The following is a 26,310-nucleotide window of genomic DNA, read 5'->3' as shown; positions in this document are numbered from 1 at the left end:
ATAAGATGTGTGGAACAGAGTACAGAAGGTAGGGAGCGGTTCCCACGTAAAATATTATTGCTGGCCGTTCCAGAGCCCACTTTAACATGTATTTCATCCAGGGACACTCGGGCAACTAGCCTTGTGGAACGATAGGGTACGATACCCCTTATTTGCAACGTCAAACTTTTCCAGCATAGTATAACCCCTTCTGGCTTCCCAAACGCGCAAACTTGGGATTCCACCAGGGGTAGTGTGGTCCACGTTTCCCGGTGAACAGAAACGTGACTTGCTTGCAACACTAGGGAAGGAAGCCAAGAAGAGAAAAGCGAGGCGGGAAGGGCCCAACATCGCTGCGTGCGGGGCGCCCCGGCCCGAGCAGCCGGGAAGCGGGAAGGTCAGCGCTGCCCACGCGCGCTCCGCGGAAAGGGAGCTCCCCGGGCCCCAGCGAACCCCGCCAGCCTCGGGGCGCCTGCGCAGTGGCCGCGGCGATTCGGCGCAGTGGCCGCGGCGAGGGAGCGCGACGCACCTGCGCGGCGGCGCCGGCGGCGGCGGCGGCGGGAGAACCGAGTCCAGTGCGATTGCGCGAAGGCCAGGGCGGGGGGGGGGGGCGGGGGGAGGCCGCGGAGGCGTGCGCCGTGCGCCTGCGCGGAGGGCTGCGTGGCGCGGTGGCGGGGAAGGGCGGTGTGCAGTGAGTGGCGCTGCGGGTGGGGCCGTCGGCGGCGCTGGTGAGCTTTGCGGAGTTGGGCGGTGCCGAGGAGGAGGAGGTGGCGGCTGGGTCTGACGCGGCCCGGTTCGTGGGGCCCCACTTGTTTATTTATTTATTTACCTTGTGTGCCTCCGAGGGTACGCGCGCTCCACTACTTGGCGGGGAGGGGGTGGGGGGAGGGCCCGGGGGAAGAAGGGGGAGTTGGAGCCGGGGTCGAAACGCCGCGTGACTTGTAGGTGAGGGAGCGCCGAGCCGTCGCCGCAGCCTCCGCCGCCGTGAAGCCCTTGTTCCCGCGGCCGGGAAGGAGCGTCTGGTGCCGACAAGATGGCGGACGGGGAGCTGAACGTGGACAGTCTCATCACCCGACTGCTGGAGGGTGAGTGCGGGGCCCGGCCGGCCGCGGGAGGGGGCGCCCCCTTCAGCGCTCGTCTCCCCTCCGCCGCCCAAGCCCGTGGGGGGACCCCGGTTCCCGCCCCGCGGCGGCCGCAGAGCGGGGCCGGGAGGCTGCTTGGCCGGGGGCTGAGGGGGGGAGCGGCCTCCGGGAACACGGTCGGGGGAGGCGGTGCGAGAGGGGCCGTCTCCGCGGGCGGTGCCCCCGCCGGCCCTCGGGCACCGTCACGGCCTCGCGCCGGCCGGGAGGGGGGGGGGACGAGCCAGGGGCGCCGGGTGACCCTTCCCGAGGAGGGTGCGAGGGCGCGGGGATGCGGGCTTCTGTGCATTGTGTGCCCGTGGAACGTGTATTTCTTCTCTGTTCTCTTTGTGCATTGCCCTTGGCTGCCTCTGATTCTTGTTCCGGGGAGTGAATTTTATGAGAACCTTCTCGTTGAGACCATTGTTGGATCTCCTCGGCGCTTTTAGCACGATGCTACGGGACGAACTCTGATTAAAGAGAGGATAACATTAGCGGGAGTGGAGAACCTCTTTTTATTTATTTATTTATTTTTTATTAAAAAAAAATTTTTTTTTTGACTTAGTGAAATAGAAGTCTCTGATCGAGCTGAAGGTGCACCCAGGAAAGAAATAGGTAGACGCGTTTGCTGACGGGATTGGCTTTCGGGTCTGAGAATTCACGAACAGGTTTGAGCAGGATTTAAATTCTGCACAAACTTAGGAAAGGTCTGAGGTGACGCCTCTCCTGTGTTTAAAAGGTATTGGCAAGTCTTTGAAGTTTCCGGGTGCTTCTGTTTTTATTGAAGAGTTTTGTGCCTGGATGGAGGATTGAGGGAAAGGGAAGAAAGAGATGGGAGAGGCCAGGATAATATTCAGAGTTAATCGCGAGTTTTCTGTTTGTGAATCCCTTTACCCCTAAAATTTACATCACCGCTAGTCGCTTTGTAAGTGTGTAGAAAACAAGTTACAGGCTTTTTAAACAAAAATTTAGTCTTCTCTGTTGGAAACGTCGGAGTGCATACGCACTGGCTGACTTCTTGCTTTCAGATCACCTGAAGGTAACTGTTTACTACGGTGAAGCGCAGTGTTATGCTTAGGTTTGGAAAACCATCAAAGAAGTTTGTATTTTGGGGGACGGACGGGGAGGGGGCGGGCTAGTTCCCTTTCCCAGTCGGTATCTCATCCGTTGTGTGTGTGCCCGTTGTGTAACAAACTACGGTTTATTTGCTCCAGATGTGAAAGCTTTCCAGCAGTCTTTTAAGAGTAAAGTTTTACCAGGAACGCTTACTTACCTTTTCCTTTACTACCAAGTTATTCCTGGGAGGCCCCCTGGTGCCTGTAGTCAGCGTTCACTGCTTAAGACTTGGTGGACTTTTAACAGATGTGAACATCTTGCTGGGTAGATGAGATACTTAACTTTGGAAAAAAAGAATTGTAGTTTGTAATTGTGCATTGTTCTAAGAGGGAACTTAGGACATTTTAATGTCTCGTTAACTTTTTGGGGAAGCCCAGGCTCACTAGTTTTTTTTTTTTTTTTATCCATTTTAGAGTTGATTTGTAAATTTAACTGTTTTTAATACCTGATGTTTGTATCTCAGCTTCTTCACGTCTACTTTTCATACACTTACGTATTTGTATACTTTATAGGCATAGAACAGTAGATTTATGTGTTTTTAAGTGTTTAAGCTTGAACCTTTTAAGTCAGATGCACTTTTTTTTTTTTTTTTTAAGATAATCAGTAGCTTCACTAGAAGCTTGTTCAAGTTTATTGGAAGAAAGATATGGAAGGAAAAAGGCTGAGTGATTCCATTAGTTTTGTGAATTCAAATTAAATGTTCGGTTCTGGCTTTGGACGATCTTTCTCTCCCACCTTACCCTCCCCCCGCCTTTTTTTTTTTTTTTTGTGAGAAATCTAGTCTAGACATTTTTCCTCTTTTACATTAACAAGAATTTATTGACTTGCTTTAGGTTAGTCACCAGGAATCCAAAGAGAAAATACAGGCTCTTCATCCAAAAGAGCTCCCAGTCTAAAGTGATTTCTGGGCTTTTCCACCCTCCTCTCAGTTCATATATTCAACACCCTCCTATCAGTAGAGTTTCATTTTTTTTTTTTTTTAAGATTTTATTTATTTATTCATGAGAGACAGAGACACAGGCGGAGGGAGAAGCAGGCTCCATGCAGGGAGCCAGATGCCGGATTCGATCCCGTGTCTCCAGGATCACACCCTGGGCCGAAGGCAGGCGCTATACCGCTGAGCCACCCAGGGATCCCCTCATTACTTGCTTCTTAATCCCGGGAAATATATTTAGTTTGACAGTACCTTCTTGGGATTCTTAGGTTCTGCGGCCTCCTTCTCTTTTCCCTTTCCAAAATCTAGACCTGTGCAGAGACATCCAGAACAGACTTGGATTTTCTAAAAAGTAATTATTTTTAGTATTTAAGCGAAAAAAAATGTTTTTGTCTGCCTTGGTTTTCAGTAATATTACTTGCTCGTTAAATTTAACTCAGATTCAAATGATGGTACTTTGTAAAGCTGCCTAGCAGAATAACTATAGTTAGTTTTTTTTTTTTAAAGTATTAAATGAACATGTAAGTTAAAATTTGGTCAGAATGTCTCCACATTAGGGGGAGAAATTAGGACTTCGTCTCATTTTAAAATGTTGATCATAATTCCAAAACATGTTCTCAATTTTTTCTTTATTATATCAAATTACCAATCAGCTTTTAGTAACTACGTTTTATGAGTTATTCTGTGTTTTTTCTTTTTTGGAGTGGGCATACGACTGATAATATTTTCAAAGCGCTTTTAGAACATTTAAAAATTTATTTAATACAAAACCATATACTAATTTTTTGTGTGAATAGTGCATATCCCTCCAGTATATTGGGTTAAGTTTTACTTAGAACTAAAAGCCAAAGACACCTGCCATGCTGTTCCCTGTAGTGACGCTGTTACCACATTCTTGTAGCTTATAATAGTGCTCTTGACTGTTTAAATTAAATCTAGTTTCTGTGGATGTCCAATGAAAACCCAGCGAAGGCTTTTTACTTTGATCATTAGTTCAAAAAGGAGTTAGAATGGCAGTGGAAGTATAACATAATCCCCTTGCAAACTTTATTCAGATTATAAATGTTGCTTTATTTTGGGAGGAGGTAAAGTGAAATGAGTAGATTGATGTGTTTGGGAAGAGGATAGGGTGAAAAATTGCTTCCCATTAGCTCTGTTCCCAACTAGACTTGATCCAGGTGTTTAAAAACTGGGTTGTACCTGTTGATAATGAACACATGCTTATTATATATATCATATTTTATTGTGTATATTATATGTGTATATATATGCCTGAAATTTGTGAACCTTCTGTGATCATTTCCTTTCTTGTGGATTATGTATTCTAAAAATTCAGTTAGGCCAAGACAGACTAAGCCTATAGGAAGTTTTCTTATATGTCCTTTTGAAGATTAAAAAAGAATGGATTTGAGAAAATGAAGTAGATTAATAAAAACACATTAAAGCTCTTTTTAAATAAAAGCCTTATTGAGATATAATTCACATGCTGTGTAATTTACCTATTTGAAGTGTATAATTCAATGGTTTTTAGTATATTCACAGTTGTGCCGCCATCACCACAATCAATTTTCGGACATTCTTACCACCACCACCCACCCTCAAAACACAACCCTGTTCCCATTAGCCCCTTGCTTCTTAATCCCGGGAAATATATTTAGTTTGACAGTACCTCTTTTTCCTTTCATCCCTCTCCCAGCACTAGGTAACCACTATTCTTTCTGTCTCTATAGATTCTGCCTGTTACAGACATTTCATATAAATAAAAACATATAGTATGTGGTCTTTGGTGATTGGCTTTTTTTGATGTTTCAAAAATTTATGCATATTGTGTCATGTCTCAGTATTTCATTCCTTTTGTGAATGAATAATATTCCATTGTATGAATATACCCCATTTTATTTATTCATCACTTGAGAATATTAGGGCAGTTTCCCCTTTTGGCTATTACGAATAATACCACTATAAACATTCTTGTACAAGTTTTTGTGTGGGCACTTCTAACAGCTAGGAACTGAATCGTGTCATACGGTGAGTCTATATGTTTAACCTTTTGAGGAACTGCCAGACTGTTTAAAGCCTCCCCCCCACCCCAATTTCAGTTGTTTAATTATGACCCAAAAGTCTAAAGGTTAAGCAGTTTGAAGGAAGTGCTAGTAGTCTAGGTGCTCCTGGTGACCTCGGCTTCGACCTCAACTTCCGCAGGGAAAGTGTGTATAGATTCAAAACCAGATTTGTTAGGAAAAAGCAGGTTGAGGAATAGGGATGATCATCTGAGGGATACTTTCTCTCCTAACTTCTTCCTGAATGAGAAGCTAGAGTATATATAAAGGTGTGGTACATTTTTTTAACTGATTCAGAAATAAAGTTTGTTTTCCTCTTAATTCATTCCAGTAAGTGTGAGACAAGTTTGAAGTAATCCAAAAGTGTTTTTGTTTTGTTATTTGAATGTGGAGCTGGAGATTTTCTGGTAAATATTTAAATCCAAGATTAGAATTCATTGGGATTTAGAAATCTGTTTCTGTATGAATCTAGAGACAGGATTATATTAAGACTTAGGTTTAATGGGGAAGATAGCAAATTGTATCTAGTAGGTTTTTTTTTCTTTTATTTTCCATGCTTTTTAACAGTATTCATTAGTGTGGCATGTGTTCTCAATTTTAACAGGTAAAATAATACAGGTATATAAGAATGTCAAGATATCTAGAAACAATAACTAAAATCAATAAGTACTTCTGAAACAAAGCTTATTCTGGAAGACTTGGGATATAGGGATGCTAAGAGAAGAAATGGTTTGTAAATGCAGTGCTGCTGGTGGAGGATGGGAATTCCCAATTGAATCTTCTAGGATTTAATTTTGAGTGGATACAAATTTATACCCTTATGCAGCAATCCGTTCCCTTCTAGCAGCTCTAAGTAGCCATTTCAAGGCTTACTTTTCCTGGAAAAATAGAGGATCAGTGAATATAGGAAGGAGAAAGTGATCAGGGTCACATCTCTTGTACAACTCTACTTTTCCCCAGGATTGAATTGGATTACCTTTGAAGTCTTGGTTATTAATAGGTGGAATGCAAATTTTTTTACTTCTCATTCTCTGAGATATACCATGCAACAGGGACTTTCCATCTGTTAATAAAATTGAAAATGCTTTAATGGAAATTAGTCTTTATTCTACAGCTAGAGGTGGAAGACTGAAAATGCAGAAACTCATCCTGAAGTTAAGCAAGTATAAATAACCAGTAGCCAGTCTTTTCCTAGTGATGGAGAATTCAGTCCCTGCTCTAGGTGGGTATCTGTAATGCAATAGAAAAAGTAATAAAAGGACAGCGGCAGTTGGCCTTTATTCTGCCTCTATTCACATGTGTAGCAGAGTGATTTATGAGATCAGATACATAGACAGATGAATATATCTCCTTTCTCAAAATCCCTGGCCTCAGGACTCTTTCTGCCTTCCCAGATTTACCTGTGTCTGTGCAAGGATAAGAGGTCTTTAAGTAATAGTTGGAGCATTGCCTTTGGGTTCTGATATATGCCAACACTATGTAATTTGGAGGTTTTGACAGGGTTGTTTCACTATAAAGGAATTTTGTCCCCAGAATGTTCATCAGAATATTACTAAATTCCCATCTAGTCATTACAGGTTGACCAAAGTATTTTCTTGCTCTGAGTATTTATCTAACACTACTTTAACTTTTCCCCTAATTTTACCTCCCATTTCAAGATGAGAGAAATCAAAAGTTACTTTTCATAATAAAAGAAGTTTAAGGACATCTATTATATAGCTTTCTTTAATGTTATATTTTATGGCTATAATGACTTTTTATTTCAATTAGTAAATTGAAAAGGAAACTTCATAGGTATTTGTAGGTTTCATCTATGTTATTTGAATATTTATCAGATATTTGAGCCAAAGTAATCAGAGAAAATGCCCAGGCTTCTGAGTGAGAGACAGATCTAAATTATACAGTGACAGAAAGGAGGACTGTATTTTATGAACATCAGGCCTAAACTCCAGTAGTTATGTGTTACACTAATCCTGAATGATAATCAGATGTTTACTCAGTTAATGTATTTACTCAAGATTCATCAGTATTGATACAGTGGGAGGTGATATTTATACTGGTTTAAGGTACAGGTTCTGCATGTTTTTAATTTCAGCTCTGGCCCAATTTCTTCTGCATGTTGGGGTGATACTAAGTATATACTTCATAATGCATATGTAAAGATTGAATAGATAAAACACTTTGAACAATTCTTAATACATCATAAAAGCTCAGAAAATGTTAGCTGCTGTTAATATTTAGTATAAATCTGAACTGTAATGGAGGACTTTTTATGCTGCTGAGCTCTGAACACTCCCCATAGTAATGTTTGAGATGGCTATTCCTTGTGAGGATCTAACATATTGTGTCCTCCACATTGTATTAATCGCATACAACCCACTCTTCTCTTTTTTTTTCCCACTCTTCTCATATATGTGTATGTATGTGTAAAAGACTTCTTTTGTATTTCCATCATCCAGAGTTTGTAATCTGGTTTGACATGCTAGTGTTGGTGTTGAGAGGCAGATATTTCTAGGCAGAATAACATGGTGAAAGGTAATTTAAGGAGATTTGTTGTATGCCTTCTTTTGGCTAGGGACTGGAGCAGTGGGTTTCAAACTTTTTGAGTCTTGGGACCACATTATATTCCTCAAAAGAATAGAGGATAAGAGCTTTTATTTATGTGTGTTACTGGTACTGTGTTAGAAATTAAACAATTAAAAAATTTTTTTAGTTCATTTAAAAATAATAATGACCCATTACACGTTAGCATAAATAATGCTTTCTAACGCAACAAAAAATGTGATAAGTAAATCCCTGTAATGTCTGGTTTTATTAGAAGTTAATCATACAGATAGGTATTTGGAAAATGAAGGAGTATAAAGGTTAGTTGTAATATGGAATCTGAAATATCAGTTTTTTTGTTAATTTTCATGAAAATGCATTGACCTTTCACTTTAAATGTATCTTACACATTCTTTGCAACATGCATTGGTCATTTGGAAAATATTGGTTAAACTGAGTTATGCGGATGTTCAAATGTTGAACACCTCTTATACAGTATTTAAAAAATCATATTTGGGGCAGCCCGGGTGGCTCAGTGGTTTAGCACCACCTTCAGCTCAGGGCCTGATCCTAGAGACCTGGGATCGAGTCCCACATCAGGCTCCTTGCCTGGAGCCTGCTTCTCCCTCTGCCTGTGTCTCTTACTCTCCTTCCCTCCCTCTCTCTCTCTCTCTTTCTCTCTGTGTCTCTCATGAATAAATAAATAAAATATTTTTTAAAAATTGTAGTTTTTAATACTGTAAGATTTCAGAAAAATCATACTTGTTAGTACTACAAGATTTCAGAAGTTTTTTTTAAGTATGGAGAAGCTGTCAAGTTCGTGGTGCTGGATACAAGGTTTCCAAAATTTTAACTTTCACTTGAAAGCTTGGGTTTTATCATTAGCACAAATGCTGTCAGTTGTTTTCCATGAAATGACAGACTCATTTTGTTCATTTTCAGCAGTATCTGTTAAATACCTAATTGTAAATAACTATAGTTTGTCAGTTGTGCTTTCCAATAAAAAAGATGTTCTGTGAAAAATGTGCCTCGTTGGGCTTTTGGGTAAAACAGTCACACGAGTGCTGTTCTTGAAGACAACCATTGTGCTTTGGTATACAGAAATGGACACTTTCCACTTCATCACACAAAATATTAAAAAGGTATATACTCAACGATGGAAATTTAATAAAATTGATAATTTTTACTACTCGAGAGCGTTCTTAAGTGACACTTAACTTTTTTGTGTTTCACTTTAAGTGCATGGCAGTGAATGCCATCAGTGACTACCAGTACAGCTTGGTGCCACTGATTTGGTTTGTGCTATGGTGCTAGCAGTTTTGCCCACTATTGCTTTTGTACCATGCAGATGTCAACATAGTGGAGAAGGGGATCACACTTTGATAATCACAGAACTAGGGGACTTTTCTTCTGTTCCTGAAACATCTGGGTCTTACTTGTATCTGTTATTTTTCTTCCTTACTGTTTTCTCATTAATTGCTTACTAGTGTATCTGGAATCAGTTTTTGACTTATGGTTATTCACAGGGCCCATTGAGAATTCATGAAAGCCATAGGCCTTCTCAGAAAAATATGTATGTTCACATAAGTACACACTATTATGGTTTGAGGTATTACACAGACCTCCTGAAGTCCACATTAATTATTCCTATTAGCAGATTTAAGATAAATGGAAAGTATGACAGCTCCCTAATTGTTTCACTTAAAACAAAAATTACACATTTTAGCCACTTGTAAGATTTTTATTTATTTATTACTTTATGTGGCTTAAAGGGAGACTTATGTGCTAAATATGGAAAAATTGCCATTTTATCCTACAGAAAAAAATTAGGAAATTTAGGAAGTCTGGATTTAAGTTAACTTTACTATTGATTCATATATAACTTTGAGTGAGTTTGGGGGCGGGTAGGATAGAGTAGAGTAAGTGTGAATTAAAATATTAAAGGTTAATGAGGATTACTAAGATTTCATGGGGCAAACATGATAGTGGAGTTGCTTCTTTTTTCTTGGCATCTTTTGTTTTAGAGAAGGCAGTTACTAGTAAGAACTTGCTGGAGAAAACAGGTGGTTATTGAAACAAAATTAGTATGTACACCATATGCACAAAAATACCTGCATTTCACATATTGTTTGTAATTTAAAAGACAAACCTGCATTTAAAATTTTTTTAAGTTAATATGAAATTTGAACTATAATGAGTGAATACAATTGTGTAATCATGAGAAGAGGGGATTTCTTTTGGGAGAAGATAACATTTTGTTTAATTGAAGCTCAGTTGCAAGAGTTAACCTGTTAAAGCTGATCTATAATGAGATCTTCTGTATTTCATCTTGGGAAGGTATCTTAACACAGATAGGTGCTGCCAAATACTGATATCAGTCCACAGGCATATGATTTTAGTTAATGATTTTAGGCATTTGGAAAGCGTTTATAGAATTCTATTACTCCTCTCTTGATATTTGCCTTTTAGTGTGTCATCACATTGCACACTAATCAATTCCAGTAGAGGGCTAGGTGGAAACTACTCAGCTTACACAGTTAAGTAGATTTTGATATATTTTGTACTAGCATTGAGATCTAAAGAATGTTGTTGGAATTGTGGCTTGATCTTTGAAAATATCTCCAGTGCAAATCTGTGAGGAAATGAAGATCTTGCTTTAACTTTTGGCAACACTGGGAGTATATAAAGCAGCTTTGACATTTGCTTGTGATTCAAGCAGCATTAGTTATCAAAATGACACCACAGTATACGTTTTGTGTTTAAGTATTTTTTTTGCCTTAGAATTTTAGATTGGATCATTAAGAAACTATCAGGTTTGCCCCAAAATCTAATTTATAAAACTCCCCATAATAGTGATAATGATTGCTGTCATTCATAAAAATTTCAGTAATTGGCTCTGAGCTCAAAAAAACAGTAAAACTGTCACGACTGGGCCGTTAAACCACACTACTGTGTGGTAGTGTAATTCAAGATATTTAACTTTTATTTCTAATACTCATGGAATGAGCAGTGGTTAAGTTCATGAACACTAACGATGTTCACTATTGATACCAGTGGCTCAACAATATGTGATAGATTAATATATCTTTCTGTTGGGTCTCCTAGGTGGCTCAGTTGGTTAAGCATCTGACCCTTGATTTCACCTCAGGTTATGATCTCAGGATCATGAGATCCAAGCCCTGAGCCGGATGAGGAGCCTGCTTAAGATTCTTTTTCTCCCTGTGCCCCTCTCCCCTTAAATAAATAAAATTTAAAAATAAAATGCCTCCCTGCTGAGCAATTGCTCCATACAGTATAAACACGTTAAATTTTCACAAGCTTTGTATAATTGTCTAACTAGATTTTTTTGCACTCCATATGTATTTTTGCCACTATCATTTTTTGTTTTGTTTTTCTCAACTTCTGGAAAATATTTTTGTCTGTAGTTCCACATACATGGTTCATAGAGATTAACTCTTCGGTCACTTAATTCATATTGGCTCCTCAAATAAGCCAACAGTTAAGTAAGTATCAGTAATATTTGTGAACTCACCAAGAGCCAAGGAAGACCACTCAAAATCATTTTGTCTTGTTTTTTGATTGATTATTGATGTTCCCATTGTCCTCAACACTTCAAGAACTGTTTTTACAGGAAGGTTAATAGTCTTAAACAAGTTTATTTTCTTGGAACATACTTTGGCTTTTCTAATCAAACATTTCATTAACTCACCATTAGTGAGTGGTGTTTCTTGCTAACACACAAGCCAGTTAGAAACTTAACTTTGGTTGCAGTCTCATTTTATTTTATTTTATTTTTTAATTTTTATTTATTTATGATAGGCACACAGTGAGAGAGAGAGAGAGAGGCAGAGACACAGGCAGAGGGAGAAGCAGGCTCCATGCACCGGGAGCCCGATGTGGGATTCGATCCCGGGTCTCCAGGATCGCGCCCTGGGCCAAAGACAGGCGCTAAACCGCTGCGCCACCCAGGGATCCCTCTCATTTTATTTTTGTGAAGAAATTCTTCTATGATGAAATTCCATTTAAAATTTTCAAATTTTTCTATTGATTCTGGTGAGATGGGAATGTTGTGATGAGTGCTTAGTCTGGTACCGTAAATATATATGCACCCCTGTGTGTACACACGTATATACATATTTTTTGAGCACAGCTGTAATGTTACAATGCCTAGCCATCTGATTCAGTAACAGAATAATAATCCACACTGCACTGTGCTTTAAAAATATAACATTTGCATTCTGTTTTTCTGCTTTGACATGATGAGTGTGCACTGTAATAAAAGTAGAATGAACTGTTGCAGTACAGCAAGAAGCATGACACTCAAGATGCTGTTGAGTTATAAGGGTATCTCTGCAATTTGTAGTACCATGAGAAGCAGTGTGAAGTGATGGGAGTGCCCTGTGTCTCTCTGTTGCAACTAATGTACTCTGCTATTGTATGATGAAAGTACCCATAGATAATACATAATTTAATGGGGGTGAGAGGAAGAAAATAAATAACAAGAGTAGTTGTGTTCTGGTAGAAGAACACTATGTGTGGACACTGAAGAGTTATATAATTTTTATGTGTCTTTTTTTTCCCTTAATTTTTTAAAAAATAAAAATTCACAATAGCAGGAGTTGGGCCAGATTTGACCCTCAGAGCTCCATGTTTTCCCCCTTTCCTGATGTAGACATGTTTGTGCAGAAAGATTACCTATCAGGAGTAGGAGACTTTGGTGCTTTCACCAAAGTTATGTGACTGATACTGTCAGGATTGGTTAAATAGGGGGTTATGACCCATTAGTATCTAGGCATTTGCAAGTTATTCCTCAAATTTCTTTATATGTAATTATCTGAATAATGTATGGCTAATTATAATCATATTTTGTGTCCTTTTCTATATTTACTTGAGCAACACAAAATTTTTGAGGGTTTTGATCTCTGTAAAAAGGGAAGCACCAGTAAGCTCACCAATCACTGGCTTTTTTTCCTGGAGGTACAGAGAAATAATAGATCCCAAACAAAAAGTGGCAGTCTTAACTGGACTAAAGGAAAGATGGAAGTCTGAGGCGATTAAAACAGTTGAAACTTGAATCCCAAAGAAGAGAGAACCACATAGACTCTAACCCCAGAATCAGGTCCCCCTAAAGTTATTGACTCACTTTTTTTTTTTTATAATACATTTATTTTTTATTGGTGTTCAATTTACCAACATACAGAATGACACCCAGTGCTCATCCCGTCAAGTGCCCCCCTTAGTGCCCGTCACCCATTCACCCCCACCCCCCGCCATCCTCCCCTTCCACCACCCCTAGTTCGTTTCCTAGAGTTAGGAGTCTTTATGTTCTGTCTCCCTTTCTGATATTTCCCACACATTTCTCATTGACTCACTTCTAAGGTACACATGTGCAAGAGAAGATCCTAGGAAAACCCAGAATAAAACAGTAAGCTGGAAAGCTAAAAATCCAAGCAGAGATTCCAGCATCACCTTAGTGCCAGAGAGGCAAACGTCGAAGCCTGCCAAGTGAGAGGGGCTGTATTACACTGTGAGTTTTCCATTGATATTCCATCATGGCCACTCCCTAAGATGGAGAGCAAAACTGAAGTAGACTACAGTCCTCAAGAAGATGTAAGTCATTGTTATTCTCCCTGCTGCTAAAAGGAAACAACACTCTACAGAGGAAGATGTCATCTAGAACTTACACAATTTTCATCCATAATCAGATATTTCATTCAGTGAAATAATAACAGGCTAAATTGACCAAAAATCAAGAGGAAAAAAGGCAACAAATCCATAGACAATTCGGATATTAGAATAATCACAGAGACTTTAACTGATTAGATATGCTCAAGATAAATAAGTGATGGAAAACTTTATCAAAGACCTGGAAACTTTACAACTTTACAAAAAAGAGAATTTGAGAGTTGGGCTTATTACTAGGACATTAGAAACAGAAGGAGTTGTAGTAAGCTACAAAAAATGTAGAAATTATGCGGTGCTGAGGGGAAAAAATAGAGGGGGAAATAGAGAAAGCAGGAGACAGTGGAAAGGTTTAACATGCATAATGGGTGTCCCGGGTGGAGAGGAGATACAGGTAGAGGAAATACTGACCAAGAATACTGACCAGTTTTTCCAAAACTGAGAAAGATACCAAAATACAGATTAAATAAGCTCAGTGGACTCCAGGTAGGAAAATACAAATAAAACCATATTGAGACCCATCATAGACTTAACCACTGAAAATAAAGAAAATGAAAATCTTAAAAGCTGCCAGAGAAGAATAATGAGGGTTGATACATACATCACCTAGAACTACACACACCAGAAAACAATAGAAAAGTCTCTTCACCTGCTGAAAGAAGAGAAAGAATGCTAACCTAGAATTCTAAATCCAGTAAACATGTCCTTCAAAAGTGAAGAAAAAATAAAGACACAGAAGCTGAGAAAATTTATTGGTATAGACTGGTACTAGAAGATATTAAAGTTCATGTTGAAAGAAAATGATCTCAGAACAGAACGGCAGAAATAAATGAACAATAAGGATAAATGTGTGTAAATATAAATTAATACTATTTAAAATAGTAATTATGGCTCATAGGGTTTAAAATGTGTGGAAGCGGTATATGACTATAGAACAAAAGGCCAGAAAGCGGTACCTAAGTCAAAAGTGCGTTATCTCTTGAGTAACTGCCAAAAGAAAAAGAATATATAACTAAAAAGCCAATAGAGGAGAAAATGGAATAATATTATTCCAAAGAAATGTAAGAAAAGTAAAGGAATGAGAATGTGATAACAAAGCAAATGACAGGATGGAAGACCTTAACTTTGTCTATAATTATAGTAAATATCAAAGAAGTAAAAACTCCAGGCAAAGCTCAGAAGACCTAACTACTGTTTACAAGGGACATATTTTAATTTTAAGGGCACAGATGGGTAAGTACAAGAATGGGAAAAATACATCATGCACATATTAACCAAAAGAAACCTGGTTGGCTGTGTATGTCAGAAATAGCAGTTAAGGGGTGCCTGGGTGGCTCGATCAGTTAAGTGTCTGCCTTGGCTCAGGTGATAATCTCCAGATCTTGGGATCAAGCTCCGGGTTGGGCTCCCTGCTCATTGGAGAGCCTGCTTTTCCCTCTCCCTCTGCTGCTCCCCCTGCTTGTGCATGCAGTCGCACATGCTCTCGCTCCCTCGCTCGCTCTCAATTAAAATCTTTTAAAAAGTAAATAAACTTATTTAAAAAAATAAGGCAAGAAGTATTACTAGAGGTAAAGAAGAGTATTGCATAATGTTGAAAGATGAATTCAACAGGAAGATAGAACAACCTTAAAATTTTTAGATATTTAATATAGATCTAAAGCACAAAAAGGAAAAGTTGATAGAATCAAAAGGTTAAAATAGGCAAAACCACAATCATATAGATTAATTAATGGACCTTTCTCAATAACTTATAGAACAAAGAAAAAAATCAGTAAGGGTCTAGAAAATTTAAACAACACAGTAAATTTGACCTAATTGACACACACAGAGCACTTCACCCAGCAACGATACTTTTCAGATAGTATGGAATGAACATTTACTAAAATAGGCCATATGATGTACCACAAAGCAAATTTCAGTAAATCTGAGATCTCAGATTCTCTGATTTCAGTAATGATAAACTAGAAACCAGTAGCAGATAATTGGAAAATTCTCAAATATTTAGAAATAAGCAGTGTATTTTTACATATCTTACTGGTTAATGAGGAAATAGTGAAAATTATAAAAAATATGTTGATCTGAACAATAATGGAAAATACATGTCAAACTTGTGCAATTGTAGCAAAAGGCAATGCTTAGAGGGAGATGTAGAACTTTATATATTTTAGTGTAGGGGGGAGCCTGAACATTAAACTTCTATTTCAGACAAAAGAAGAATAAGCAAATTATAACCCTCAAAAAAGTAGAAGAAGGAAAGGAATGCCTGGGTAGCTCAGTGGTTGAGCCTCTGCCTTCCGGGGATCAAGTTGCACATTGAGCTCCCTGCGAGGAGCCTGCTTCTCCCTCTGCCTATGTCTCTGACTCTCCCTCTGTGTCTCTCATGAATAAATAAATCTTTAAAAAAAAAAAGTAGAAGGAAAGATACAGGATATAATAAAAAGCAGAAATCCAATAAAAAGGAAATGTATGATTTTTTAAAATAAAGTTGTTGAAAAGATTAATGAAAACCCCCCTAGAAAGACTAATAATGTAGAAATAGGAAACAAATTACCAATATCAAAAAGATACAGGAGACATAACTAGTAATGGAGAATAAAGAGATGGAACAAATAAAAGCAGTAATGTAATCCTGGCTTGAATTCTGTACGAGAGGGGAAGAAAATACTATAAAGGACATGATTAGGAGAATTACTAAAATTACAGTATATTCTTAACATTAAAGATTTATATCAATGTTAAATTCTCTGAATCTTGGGGTGCCTGGGTGGCTCAGTGGTTGAGCGTCTGCCTTCAGCTCAGGGTGTGATCCTGTGGTCCCAGGATGGAGTCCCACATCGGGCTCCCTGCATGGAGCCTGCTTCTCCTTCTGCCCATGTCTCTGCCTCTCTCTGTGTGTCTCTCATGAATGAATAAATAAAATCTTTAAAAAATAAATTCCCTGAATTTTGTTATTTTATACTGTGCTATATATAAGAGAATAATTCTTATGAAATAATATCCTGGTAAAGGAGCATGATATATACAATCTATTCTCAAGTGATCCAGAGAAAATCACTTCAAAATATGTATTTTGAAGGACAACAACATTTTATAAATAATGCTAATAAATTTTATAATTTAGATGAAAAATTGTTTTGGCAAAACTGACACAAGAAATAGAAAATCTGAATAGTCTTATATGTGTTCAAGAAAATTCCAAGACCATTTGGTTCCACTGGCAACCTAAATATTTAAAGAAGAAATTAGGCCAATTTTATACAGTCTCTCACAGAAAACAGAAAAAGAGAACACTTCCCAACTTGGTGGTGGTGGTGGTGGTTGTTTTTAAAGCCAAACCCTAATACCCAAATCTGGCAGATACCAAGGAAAGGAAATTACTGGCCAATATCTTTCATAAATATAGCCACAGAAATTGTGAGCATATTATTAGCAAATTGAATCTTACAATAAGAAAGATAATGTCAGATTTGGTGGGGTTTATTCTAGGAATCCAAGGTAAGCTGAACACTCAATATAAATCATATTAACAGAATAAGGTGGGATTACATGATTATCTCAATAGATGAGATATAGTATTTGATAGATTTTAGTACCCTTCATAATAAAAATTCTTAGCAAACTAGGTGAGTATGTGTAAAGCTATAGTTATCATAATGGTGAAATATTGAATGCTTTTTCCTCTAAGTTGAGAAACAAGACAAGATCATTAGATTTTTTTTTCAACATTGTTGTAGAGGTCTTAACCAATTCAATGAAGAAGAAAAATAAAGAGATACAAAGGTTGGAAGAGAAGTAAAACTGTCTTCAGAGATGATATGATTGTATACTTGGAAAGTCCAGGGATCCCTGGGTGGCGCAGCAGTTTAGCGCCTGCCTTTGCCCCAGGGTGCGATCCTGGAGACCCGGGATAGAATCCCACGTCGGGCTCCCGGTGCATGGAGCCCGCTTCTCCCTCTGCCTGTGTCTCTGCCTCTCTCTCTCTCACTGTGTGCCTATCATAAATAAATAAATTAAATAAATAAATAAATACATAAATACATAAATAAATAAATAAGTAAGTAAGTAAGTCCAAAGGGATCTTGAGACTGTTAGCATAGGAAGCAAAGTCAGTATTCAAAAATCAGTTATATTTTTGTATGCTAATATTGAACAACTGGAAAATGAAAAAGAAAACACATTTACAAAGCAGTGCCCCCTCAACTCCATTTAATGAAATGTGCAAGACTGCCACCTAGATGCTACAAAACATTGCTGAGAGAAACAAATGACAATCTAAATAAAAGGAGAAATATGATGTTTATGGATTGAAAGACTCAAAATTGTTAAGGTAATTCTTCCTGGACTATACTCATTCCCAATTAAAACTCCCACAGGTTGGGGTGTCAGAAAATAGAAAAGCCAATTTTAAAACATACTTGAAAATGTAAAAACCTAGATTAAGTACTGATGTAACAACAAATTGTATTAATTAATGGGACTATATAGAGTTTCCAGAAATAGACCCATTCGTGTATGGTCATCTGATTTTTCTACAACACTACCCCTACAATTCTATGGAGAAAAGGTGATCTTTACAATAAAAGATGCTGAATCAGTTGGATATTTGTGTGGGTAAAAATGAAACTTGACCTTTACCTCAAACCAGACACACAATTGAGATGGATTATCAAATATAAGGTAGGTGAACACAGTAAAAAAAAATCTAGAAGGAAACATAATGAAATACCTTTAGAGGAGAAAAAAATTTTTGAACTAGATGTAAAACACACCAAAAAAGATTGATTACAATTAATTAAAATGGATTTAAATGCATTAAAATAAAGAACTTCTTGGGGTTCCTGGGTGGCTCACTTGGTTGAATGTCCACTCTTGATTTCAGCTCAGGTCATGATCTCAAGGTCATGAGATAGAACCTAGCAGTTGTTGGGCTCCTTGCTCAGTGGGGAGTCTGCTGAAGATTCTCCCTTTCCTTCTCCCTCAGCACCTCCCTCCCCCATGCGCATTCCTTCCCCCTTCAAATAAGTCTTTAAGGAACTTCTGTTCATCAAAAAAAAGCATTAGAGAAAAGGCAAGCCATAAACTGGGAAAAGATACTTAAAATACATGGATCCAACAAAAGATTCATCTGATATATATAAAGAATTTCTACGAATCCGTTTTTTAAAAGACAGTCAGTTAACAAATGAACTTCACAAAAAACGATATCCAAATAGCCCTTTAAGCACATGAAAAGGTAATCAACATTAATCATCAGGGAAAAGCAAATTAAAATCTCATCAAATACCACCATACACCCAACAAAATGGCTAAAATTTAACACTAATAATACTCAGTGTTGGTAAAGAAGTAGAGCAACATTGTTGGTGGGTTATAAATTGATTATAACCACTTTGGGAAACTGGCTACTGCTCTACTATGAACATAATCACTAAAATTTAATGACTATCTGGCACCTTTTAAATTTTGTTTTGATCAGAAAATGGAGGTGAAGGTTTTTAATTCATAGGACTGCTCATAATATTCTGAGGAAGTGTGTGAAACTAAGTCACCTGCTGACAGCTACTTTTTGTTTAATTTCCTTTCTTCATAACCACTGGTTTTTAATTATGGTATTTTGGCCTTTTCCTAAATATAAGACTTGCTGAGAGGGTAGGCTGTACTCAAAGGTGCTGTCTCTGCAACTATTGGGTCTCTTGGGCTTCAAGGTTGGCCACTGGAGAGCAAAGAGGACTGCATTTCTGTGGCAGTAGCCTTTAGGAGCATCATCAGGAACCAGCAACAATAGAGATAGAACCCAGAGATCCCTGGAATAATCTAACTGTTAGTCATAGGACCCAACAGGGTACCTGGTAGTTTACTGACAGTGTGACTTTCCTGATCTCCAAAATATGGGTATGACTTTTTTTTTTAAGGATTATTATTTTATAGATAAATTTTTAAAAACTGACCATTTTATTTATTGTTTAACAGTACGAGGATGTCGTCCAGGAAAGATTGTGCAGATGACTGAAGCAGAAGTTCGGGGCTTATGTATCAAGTCTCGGGAGATCTTTCTCAGCCAGCCTATTCTTTTGGAGTTGGAAGCACCCCTGAAAATTTGTGGTATGTAAATGAGTAAAGTTGGAAGCTCTATTTTAAATATCAGTTTTTCTCCCCTATTTACATTAAAGGTAGATCTAGAGAAAACATTTTAATATTTATGTATAAGAGGGATTGGTAGGTTGATTTACATAAAATATGGAAATTGAAACTTTCATAAAATGGTAAGTTACAAGAAGAAAATGATTGTTACATATACATCAGATAAAAAGATCGCTGTTCATATTTTTTAGTTCTTAGAAACAAGAAAGACTATATAAGAGAAAGTTTTTTTTTTTTTTTTGAAGGCAGATTTTAGAAGAAATTCAAATGGCCAGTAAACGTAAGATCCTTAGCTTCACTAGTAAATCAATGAAATGCAATTTAAAAACAAATCCCAAATGTAGTGAGATTGGGAGGAAAAAAAGTGTCAGAAACTGATAATCCAGTGTTGTCAAGGTTGTGGAGAAATAGGCATTCTGATACACCAGTTACAAAAAACAAGAATCGAGTTTTAGGGGTCAGTTTGGCACTATCCATGGTGTTCTACCTTTGTTGTGATTTTTATTTTGAAGATTATATTACATTACAGTTTATATTCTTTTAAAAGTCTTATAGTGGCTTTTTGCCCAAAACAAAAACTTACAACTTTAGGTTGAGTGAATCACATCATAGCCACAAAAATTGTACAGAAAGGGACACCTGGGTGGCTCAGTGGTTGAGCGTCTGCCTTTGGCTCAACTCATGATCTCAGGGTCCTGGATCGAGTCCTGCATCAGGCTCCCTGCAGGGAAGCCTCCTTCTCCTTCTGCCTCTTTCTTTCTCTTGTGTATAAAGAAATAAAATATTTTTAAAAATTGTACAGAAAGCATTTTTTTCATAGTTTACATAACAGTGGGAAATAGTGTAGGGAAAATAATCCTTGCTCAATCGAGGATTATTTCTGTATGTAAAATTTTCATTGTCCTGTGTGCATGTTTCTTAGTGATTCACATTCATACCTTGTAAGCTCTAGGTGCTTAGGGTGCTCTTTTTTTTTTTTTTTTTTTTTAAGATTTTATTTATTCATGAGAGACACAGGGAGAGAGAGAGGCAGAGACACAGGCAGAGGGAGAAGCAGGCTCCATGCAGGGAGCCGGATATGGGTCCCGGAACTCCAGGATCATGCCCTGGGCTGCAGGCAGGCGCCAAACTGTAGCCACCCGGGTTGCCCTTAGGGTGCTCTTTAAACAATTTTTTCTCTTTCTTGTGTTTATTAAGTCATGTGCTTGGTGCTCCTTGGTACAGTACCTAGCTAATAAAAGGTATTAGCTAATAAAATGTTTGTTGAATTCATTAGTTAATTAGCTTAGTGTAACAAGAGGTAGCATGAAATTTTGTGGAGCCTGGCTGGCTCAGTTGGTAGAACATGCAACTCTTGATGTCAGGGTTGTTAGTTTGAGTCCCATGTTGGGTGTAGAGATTACTTGAAAATAAATTAAAAAAAAAATTCTTGTGGAAATGATCAATCTCTTCTGTGACTCTAAATCAAATGTAGTTATTTATAACATCTTAAGATGATTCAAATTCTAAGGTACTCTTTAAAATGCTTTGATATAGAAATAATTTGAGGGTAGTAGAAGTTAGTTGTACTAAATATTTCTAAATTCTGGCTATTTGTCTTACTGTTTGGTATAACAAGTTACCTATGTTAAATTACCAGCTAATAGTTATCATGTTCGGTATCTATTGTATAACATATTACTCCAAAACTGTATGGCTTAAAATAGCATGAATTTATCACCTCACAGTTTCTGTGCATCAGGGATTCAGGCACAGCTTAGCTGGGTCCTCTGGTTCTGGGTCTCACAAGGTTGTGACCTAGGTGCTGCATTCATCTCAAGGCTCAGCAGGAAAGGATTCCATTCCTTATGAGCTGATGGACTGAGGGCTTGGTTCCTAATGAGATGTTGGCCAGAGGCCTCCTTCAGTTATTTGCCATGTGTGCTTCTCCATAAGGCAGCTGGCTTCAGCATCAAGAATGGGAAAAGGCAAGAGAATACAAGCAGAATAGAATGGAAGTCATGATCTTTTGTAACCTAATCTCAGAAGTGACAGCCCATCCCTCTTTTGCTGTATCCTGTTAGAAGCTAGTCACCAGCTCCAGCCTACATTCAAGGGGAGAGGATTACACAAGAGTGTAAACATTGCAAATCATTTGAAGCTGCTTCCCACAGTAACCAAATGTTCTAAAATTGGCTTTTTCTGTTTTCAGGAGATATTCATGGACAGTATACAGATTTACTGCGATTATTTGAATATGGAGGTTTCCCACCGGAAGCCAACTATCTTTTCTTAGGAGATTATGTGGACAGAGGAAAGCAGTCTTTGGAAACCATTTGTTTGCTATTGGCTTATAAAATCAAATACCCAGAGAACTTCTTTCTTTTAAGAGGAAACCATGAGTGTGCTAGCATCAATCGCATTTATGGGTTTTATGATGAATGTAAGTAAAAATAAGTTATTTTTTGTTAATGGGAAAATTCCCTGATATTCCCTAATATAATTTTCCAGTTCAAAGGAGTTCCTTTAAGTTTTTAAAAAAATATAATATGAAGCATAGGACCAAGAAGAGTCTTTCATGGAGGAGGGCCCTGAAACTGGGACACATGTTACTAATTAAGCTGGTTCCTTAGAATCTCCTTGGTTGTGTTATTTCAGGTTGACTGCAGCTTACTCAACTGAAAGGTCCTCTTGTAATTAGTTTACAGAGTAAAATATCCACATAAAACAGGTCACTATAGATAGTATCCTCTAGTTTTCTAGTGTCCATTAAGGTTTTAGTTCTCAGTGTTCTTGTGATATAATGGAAATTCTCATTGGCCCTGTGTTACAAGAAATACTGAGAAGTTGTATGAAATTATTTAAAAGTTCAAGTTTATTATTAGAATTTTAATCTATGCCTATAAACCTACAGAGGTATGTCTTATTGTACTTTTTCATCAGTAAGAAATCACAGATTTGTGTTTTATAGTAGTGTTTCCAAGTGTTACTACTAAATTACTATATTCGAATTTGGTCTTTTGCTTTTGTTAGAGCATGGGAAAGAACATATGTTTGGTTAATTATAATTTAGAACCAGTTACAATGATTTTCAAATTGAATTTACCGGTTTTTGAGCTGAATTCTCCATTAGAATCTATTTTTGCTTTTTTTCCAACCTTAAATTTGGTAATCTTTTTCAAACTCCTGTCTCCTTGGTTTATATGATCATTTATTTGACAAGTGTTTATAAGGAAGTGTTATATACCCGGAACTACTTTAAACACTAGGGATTCAGCTATCCACAAGACAGATCTCTGTTCTTGTGGAGCTCTGTTCTAATAGGAATGATGCCACATTTGATTTTATGTTGCATTTTTATTTCTGAGGTGTAATGTATGGTTTCAACTGTTTAAATCAGACCAGTAAACGAGAAGTGGATTATAGTACATCTAACCGTAACCACTTTTCTAAAGCTCTATCAGTAGAGATGTATTCTTAAGGATAAAACATGAGCTTGAATATCCTAAAGGATAGAAATGACATGAAATGAAATATTCATGTGAGAACAGCTTGTAAACACTGCTTTGAGTTAATCTTTTTCATTGAGAGACAAGTTATGACATAGGAAATTAGTGCTTATGTCTTTCCTCCCTCCCTTGGGTTAGTTGTTAGAACTTACTGCCCAATTCAGGAAAATCAAGTAACTCTGAAAAGGTGAACATACGCTTGAGGTTGTCTTTGTTGTAGCTCTTTATGCTAGACCACAGGAAAATTATAGCCTTTGTGTCTCTATTTATACTTACTGTAGTGCCAAGTTGTAATTCACTCAAAAGTGAGTACCAGTCAAGCACTTGGAAATTGTCCTTTCTTGGCAGTAAATTTATGCTATGTTACTCAATGCATTAGAGTCAAAATGGACAGTCTCTAGAGGCACTCCTTTCACTTCTGCATATTTGGCTAGGTATTTAATGTGCATGTTGAATGCAAAAGATAAACTAATAGTCTGTTAGACTATTTCAAAATTGCTTTATTATAGTGATCTTAAAAGACAAAAACGTCAAAAAAATTTTTAATAAAAGACAAAAATATTTGATATATTTTTCCATAAAATACATAACACAGTCTTCCAGGTTTTTTTTTTTTTTAACTTTATGGAAAGGTGCTAAATCTTTATTAAATTGGGATCCCTGGGTGGCGCAGCGGTTTGGCGCCTGCCTTTGGCTCAGGGCGCGATCCTGGAGACCCGGGATCGAATCCCACATCGGGCTCCCGGTGCATGGAGCCTGCTTCTCCCTCCGCCTGTGTCTCTGCCCCTCTCTCTCTCTCTCTCTCTGTGACTATCATAAATAAATAAAAAAAAATTTAAAAAAAAAATCTTTATTAAATTTACTGCCTTTTTAAAAGTGTTCAAGAAATACTTAATACAGAAAAAACAAAGTGCTGTATAAAGTTACCCATAATCCTGTAACTATGAGATAAGAACTGAAAATAGTTTTAGACTTATTTATTTGCTTATTCTTTTTATAGGCAAACGAAGGTTTAATATTAAATTGTGGAAGACCTTCACCGATTGTTTTAATTGTCTGCCTATAGCTGCCATTGTGGATGAAAAGATCTTCTGTTGTCATGGAGGTAGACTAATAAATTTGCTTTATGGGTTTTTCTTACTATCCTTCTATTGTTTAGAAAAGACCTATAGTAACTAAGATGCACACCATGGGAAAACAAAGCAGTGCTTGTTTGAAAACTCAGATCATTAAAACTGTTTTAAACATGGCTAAAATCTTTTTTTTAATAATAAATTTATTTTTTATTGGTGTTCAGTTTGCCAACCTACAGAATAACACCCAGTGCTTATCCCGTCAAGTGCCCCCCTCAGTGCCCGCCACCCAGTTACCCCCACCCCCCGCCCTCTTCCCCTTCCACCACCCCTAGTTCGTTTCCCAGAGTTAGGAGTCTTCCATGTTCTGTCTCCCTTTCTGATATTTCCTACCCATTTCTTCTCCCTTTCCCTCTATTCCCTTTCACTATTATTTATTTTCCCCAAATGAATGAGACCATATGTTTGTCCTTCTCCGATTGACTTATTTCACTCAGCATAATACCCTCCAGTTCCATCCACGTCAAAGCGAATGGTGGGTATTTGTCATTTCTAATGGCTGAGCAATATTCCATTGTATACATAAACCACATCTTCTTTATCCATTCATCTTTCGATGGACACTGAGGCTCCTTCCACAGTTTGGCTATTGTGGACATTGCTGCTATAAACATCGGGGTGCAGGTGTGCCGGCGTTCCATTGCATCTGTATCTTTGGGGTAAATCCCCAGCAGTGCAATTGCTGGGTCGTAGGGCAGATCTATTTTTAACGCTTTGAGGAACCTCCACACAGTTTTCCAGAGTGGCTGCACCAGTTCACATTCCCACCAACAGTGCAAGAGGGTTCCCCTTTCTCCGCATCCTCTCCAACATTTGTGGTTTCCTGCCTTGTTAATTTTCCCCATTCTTACTGGTGTGAGGTGGTATCTCATTGTGGTTTTGATTTGTATTTCCCTGATGGCAAGTGATGCAGAGCATTTTCTCATGTGCGTGTTGGCCATGTCTATGTCTTCCTCTGTGAGATTTCTGTTCATGTCTTTTGCCCATTTCATGATTGGATTAAAATCTCTTTTTGTAACTGGAAATTTATGATTATTTATACAGAATGAAAATATAGTACTTACCTTTAAAGAATTTCATGTGTGAAGAGGATAGCAGAGTTCTGTTTGAATAAACGTCTTTCCTTTACCTCAGTTTTGACAGAAAGATAGCCCTACTATTGGTAAAAATGAGAGGATCATGTTTATATTCCTGCCTATACTTTAAATACTTTTCATCAGAATCCAAGTGTAATTGAGCTTGCTAGATTGTATATGAACTGATGTCTTGAGAAATTAAAAACCTATTGACAAAATGTATATTTCCAAAAAGTAAGATAAAATATATTTCAGGGTTGCCTGGGTGGCTCAGTCGGTTGTGTCTGACTTTTGGTTTTGGCTTGGGTTTTGATCTTGGGATCCTGGGATCAAGCCCCATGTGGGGCTCCACACTTAGCAGGGAATCTGCTTCTCTCCCTCTTCTCCTCCCTGCCCCCTCCCATGTGTGCTTTCTCTAAAATGAATACATCTTTTTTAAAAAAGTATATTTCAAAACATACTGTGTAATGAATGGGATTTAATTCTGTCAAAGTACTTGTAGAGGCAGTGATTTTTATGAAGCCTGGAAAGGGAGAGAATTGTTAGGCAAATGTTTATGGAAGCGTGGGTTTTGGAGGATGAGTAGACTTTGGAGAGGTAAAAAGAATTTGAGACAGGTTTTTTTATGTTTCTAGTCAAGGAATGTGTGAAGACTGGCCTGACTAGAATGTCAAGTACATGTTGGGGAATGATAGGTATCAAATTATAGAGATTTGAGTACTGAAGTGCAAAGGAGTTTGTTGGATGGTTTAAAAGCCATATTGGGTTTTTGTACAGGGAAGTAATTTAATGAAAATACTTTAAGAAAATTAATTTTTATCAATATACAGTAAGAATTAAAGTAGAAAAGTATTGAAAAGATAGATGTACTTGTCTAAGCCTGAGGTAAAAAATGATTTATTCTCTGATAGGACATATATCACTATACTAATTGAAATATTTTATAATAGATACTAAACATTTAGGAAATAGTTTTGAACATTAGCTAAAATTAGAAATGTATATAAAAAGTATGTGATGGTACTTCAATTTATAAAAG

General features: G+C 37.7%; 1 protein-coding gene across 3 annotated transcripts in view; it reads left to right on the top strand.

Moving 5' to 3' along the window:
- Nucleotides 1-591: 591 nt before the first annotated feature.
- The window catches only part of PPP1CB (protein phosphatase 1 catalytic subunit beta), a 38,909-nt gene continuing 13,190 nt past the window's right edge, over nt 592-26,310 (top strand). The window contains exons 1-5 of one of the 3 annotated variants that reach the window (XM_041755388.1): nt 592-707; nt 925-1,064; nt 19,404-19,535; nt 21,766-21,996; nt 24,063-24,167. In XM_041755388.1, the coding sequence (XP_041611322.1) occupies nt 1,013-1,064; nt 19,404-19,535; nt 21,766-21,996; nt 24,063-24,167 (520 nt within the window). In that variant the 5' untranslated portion in view covers nt 592-707; nt 925-1,012. Of the gene's footprint in view, nt 826-924; nt 1,065-19,403; nt 19,536-21,765; nt 21,997-24,062; nt 24,168-26,310 lie in introns of all 3 variants that reach the window. The other 2 variants (XM_041755387.1, XM_041755389.1) reach the window with 2 other exon arrangements.

This window comes from Vulpes lagopus, chromosome 5 (genome assembly GCF_018345385.1).
Source record: "Vulpes lagopus strain Blue_001 chromosome 5, ASM1834538v1, whole genome shotgun sequence".
NCBI classification, from domain to species: Eukaryota; Metazoa; Chordata; class Mammalia; order Carnivora; family Canidae; genus Vulpes; species Vulpes lagopus.
Note: the sequence above shows the minus strand (reverse complement) of the source record. Positions and strands in the feature narration are given on the sequence as shown.